The 2,804-nt window shown below is 28.4% G+C and overlaps 1 protein-coding gene across 1 annotated transcript in view; it reads left to right on the top strand.

Moving 5' to 3' along the window:
- The window catches only part of LOC106791056 (DNA ligase 1-like), a 4,840-nt gene extending 2,139 nt beyond the window's left edge, over positions 1-2,701 (top strand). The window contains exons 2-3 of the mRNA XM_014756412.1: positions 296-643; positions 2,088-2,701. Of these exons, the coding sequence (XP_014611898.1) occupies positions 296-643; positions 2,088-2,666 (927 nt within the window). The 3' untranslated portion in view covers positions 2,667-2,701. The remainder of the gene's footprint in view (positions 1-295; positions 644-2,087) is intronic.
- The last annotated feature ends 103 nt before the right edge of the window (positions 2,702-2,804 follow it).

Genomic DNA, 2,804 nt, shown 5'->3' with positions numbered 1-2,804 from the left:
AGATCGTACAGACTTAGAAATTGCATACAATAATACTTCAGGAACTAGTTACAAAGAAGAAACAATACGGTATAAAAAATATATATTTATTATTTTATATATATACCACCATATATATATATACGTGTACTTAATATACATACGTATAATATACATTATATATATATTTATTATTTTATATATATACCACCATATATATATATACGTGTACTTAATATACATACGTATAATATACATACGTATAAATATACATACGTATATATATATATATATGTATGTGTGTTTTTACTATCAGGAAGAAGAATGTTTGTGCGTGTATGAAGAAAACGATAAAGAGGGGGATGAAGTGAAAGGGGATGAAAAGAACGAAGTGGAAGAATTGGAAGAGATGGATGTTATCGAAAGTAACTCGAACGTTGAGAAAAAAAACATGGAACAAGTATTATACGATTCTAAAATAAAAATCAGTAGGAAACTCGACGAGACGATCGATCGTTTGGTCAACGAGAAAAACGAAGAAGTGGATGAGGAGGAGGAGGAGGAGGTGGAGGAAAAGGAGAGGAAGAATGAGAAGGGGTGGATTGTTGAGGAAAACTCGAAGAATGCAGCAGAGGTTTGTGATTGTTCGATCGAATATAAAAAGAAAAAGAATATATATATATATATATATAAAAATAAAATATAGAAAGTGGGGTGTTATGGTGGTAGGTAGGTAGGTAGGTAAGAAAAGTGTCACGTTAGGGTTATATTTATTTCCACGAATTCCCGTAAAAGATTATGGTTGTTGGATTGTTGGAAAAATCGTTGTTATTATTATTACGATATATCTATTTTTTTTTCTTTTTCTCGTATCACAGTGTCACACATGGTTTATCTTCTATGATAGAAAATATGTGAACCCTTGTTGAAGGGTTGAATGAGATTGTTCTGTAGGTAACATGTTGTATAGATTTGTAAAATAATAATTTTGTTAGTAAAACGTTTTTTAATTTTTATATATATATTTTTTAAACTTCGTTCAAATTATATTATTTAAATAATTTTCAATTGGATTGTAGTAAAGTAAACTTTCGTTTTTATTTGTTTGAACAAAAAATGATTCTTCTAAAATGAAATTTATTCTTTCGTCGTGTTTATATAATGAGTATTAAAAAAATCTACACTTAATTTATTGTTAATTATGATTTAGTATTGAAAAAAAAAAAAAAGAATTGTTTTAAACGTACGCGAGAGAAAAATATTATTACGATCGTTTAACATGAAATAAAGTGTCGCGAATAAATTTTCATCGTTTCTTGTTTCATATAACTATGATCGTAAATAAAAATCGAAGGAAATAAAAAGAGGAATAATAATAATAATAATATGTAACAGGTATAGTTATAGAAAATACGACAAGAATGATGATTACGAGGAAGAATATAATATAGGCAGTAACTATTATACCCAAGGTTTTACAGTCGCGATTTAACGTGACATTTAACGATCTCGTTCGTTAAAATACAACGTTAAAGATAATTCTTGATGGTATATATTAATCCACGGGTTCGTTTTACGTTTAACATTGTTGAAATTGTATACAAGATAATCGTAGGGATTCAAGTTTAATGGGGAACGATTAAAACAAAAACTTAGGATAATTTTCATTGATATTATAGAATATAATCATTGATGTTTTCTTTTTTGATTTTTCTTAAATATTTGTCAATCGAATAAAAAAAATATATATTGTTGTCCTCAATACGATCGAATTAATTTTTATCGTAGAATTCCAAGGTGACATTAAATTTATTTATACATTTTTGTTTTTTTATTTTCAATAATGTTTCTTGATATTACGTATAAGTGTTATTTGAAAAATGTTATAATTATTACTTGATATTCATTACTTGTCAAATAAATTTATTTATTTGATTATCGTGCAAAAATATTTTTTAATATTAATTAATAATAAAAACTTAAAATCATGAATAACGTTAAATTTACTTGCTAAGATTATTACGAGGTTACGTATAACAGTTATCCAACGTATAAAACAAATAATAATAATAAAAAATAAAAACCAATAAATGCAATTCCAAACTTAGATAATCCAAGAAAAAGAAAAAGAAAGAGAAGATAAAAAAGTGGAAAAAGAAATGACACAGGAAGAATTGGATTATTCACAAGTTCCGGATCGTTACTTTAGCGAGGAACAATCGGTGGATTTGAATTTGGATGAATTTGGAGAAAATATGGAACAAGAAGAAGAAGAAGAAGAAATGGAGGAAAGTGGGGAAAGGGTTTGGTACCAAATGGAAACTATGGAAAATGACTCTGGCGAATTTGTCGATGCTTTCAGTGATGTTTGCACGTGTCCCAAACGAGAACAACCCGAACATATTCCAACAACTCCTACACCATCAAAAGAAGCAGCACGTTCTATGTACGATCCAGTTGAAGAGTTTATTAAAAGAATGGAAACTGAGATTGAAAAGGGTCGGTTGAAAAGAATTTTTCGAATAGACGGAATAGGTCCGGTAGTTTCAGAGAAACAAGTGACAGCTGTTGGGATCTGGTTAGGTGACTGTGCTCGTCGTCAGGAAGGTCTAGTTGGACCACGCAACATCAAACATTTTCTTTGTCCAGACCTTCAGGACCCTAATAGTGATTGCCAAAGCCGATAACTCTAACTTCATACTACAATTCTTTTCTTTTTTTTTTTTTTCTATCTATCATATATATTTCTTATTCTATTCTATTCTATTTTATTCTATTATATTTTATCGAAATATTGTCCAATTATTCGATCGAATTTTATATTA

This window comes from Polistes canadensis, unplaced genomic scaffold, assembly GCF_001313835.1.
Source record: "Polistes canadensis isolate GaletaPanama2010 unplaced genomic scaffold, ASM131383v1 scaffold_282, whole genome shotgun sequence".
NCBI lineage: Eukaryota > Metazoa > Arthropoda > Insecta > Hymenoptera > Vespidae > Polistes > Polistes canadensis.
This window is presented reverse-complemented; position numbering and strand designations above follow the sequence as displayed.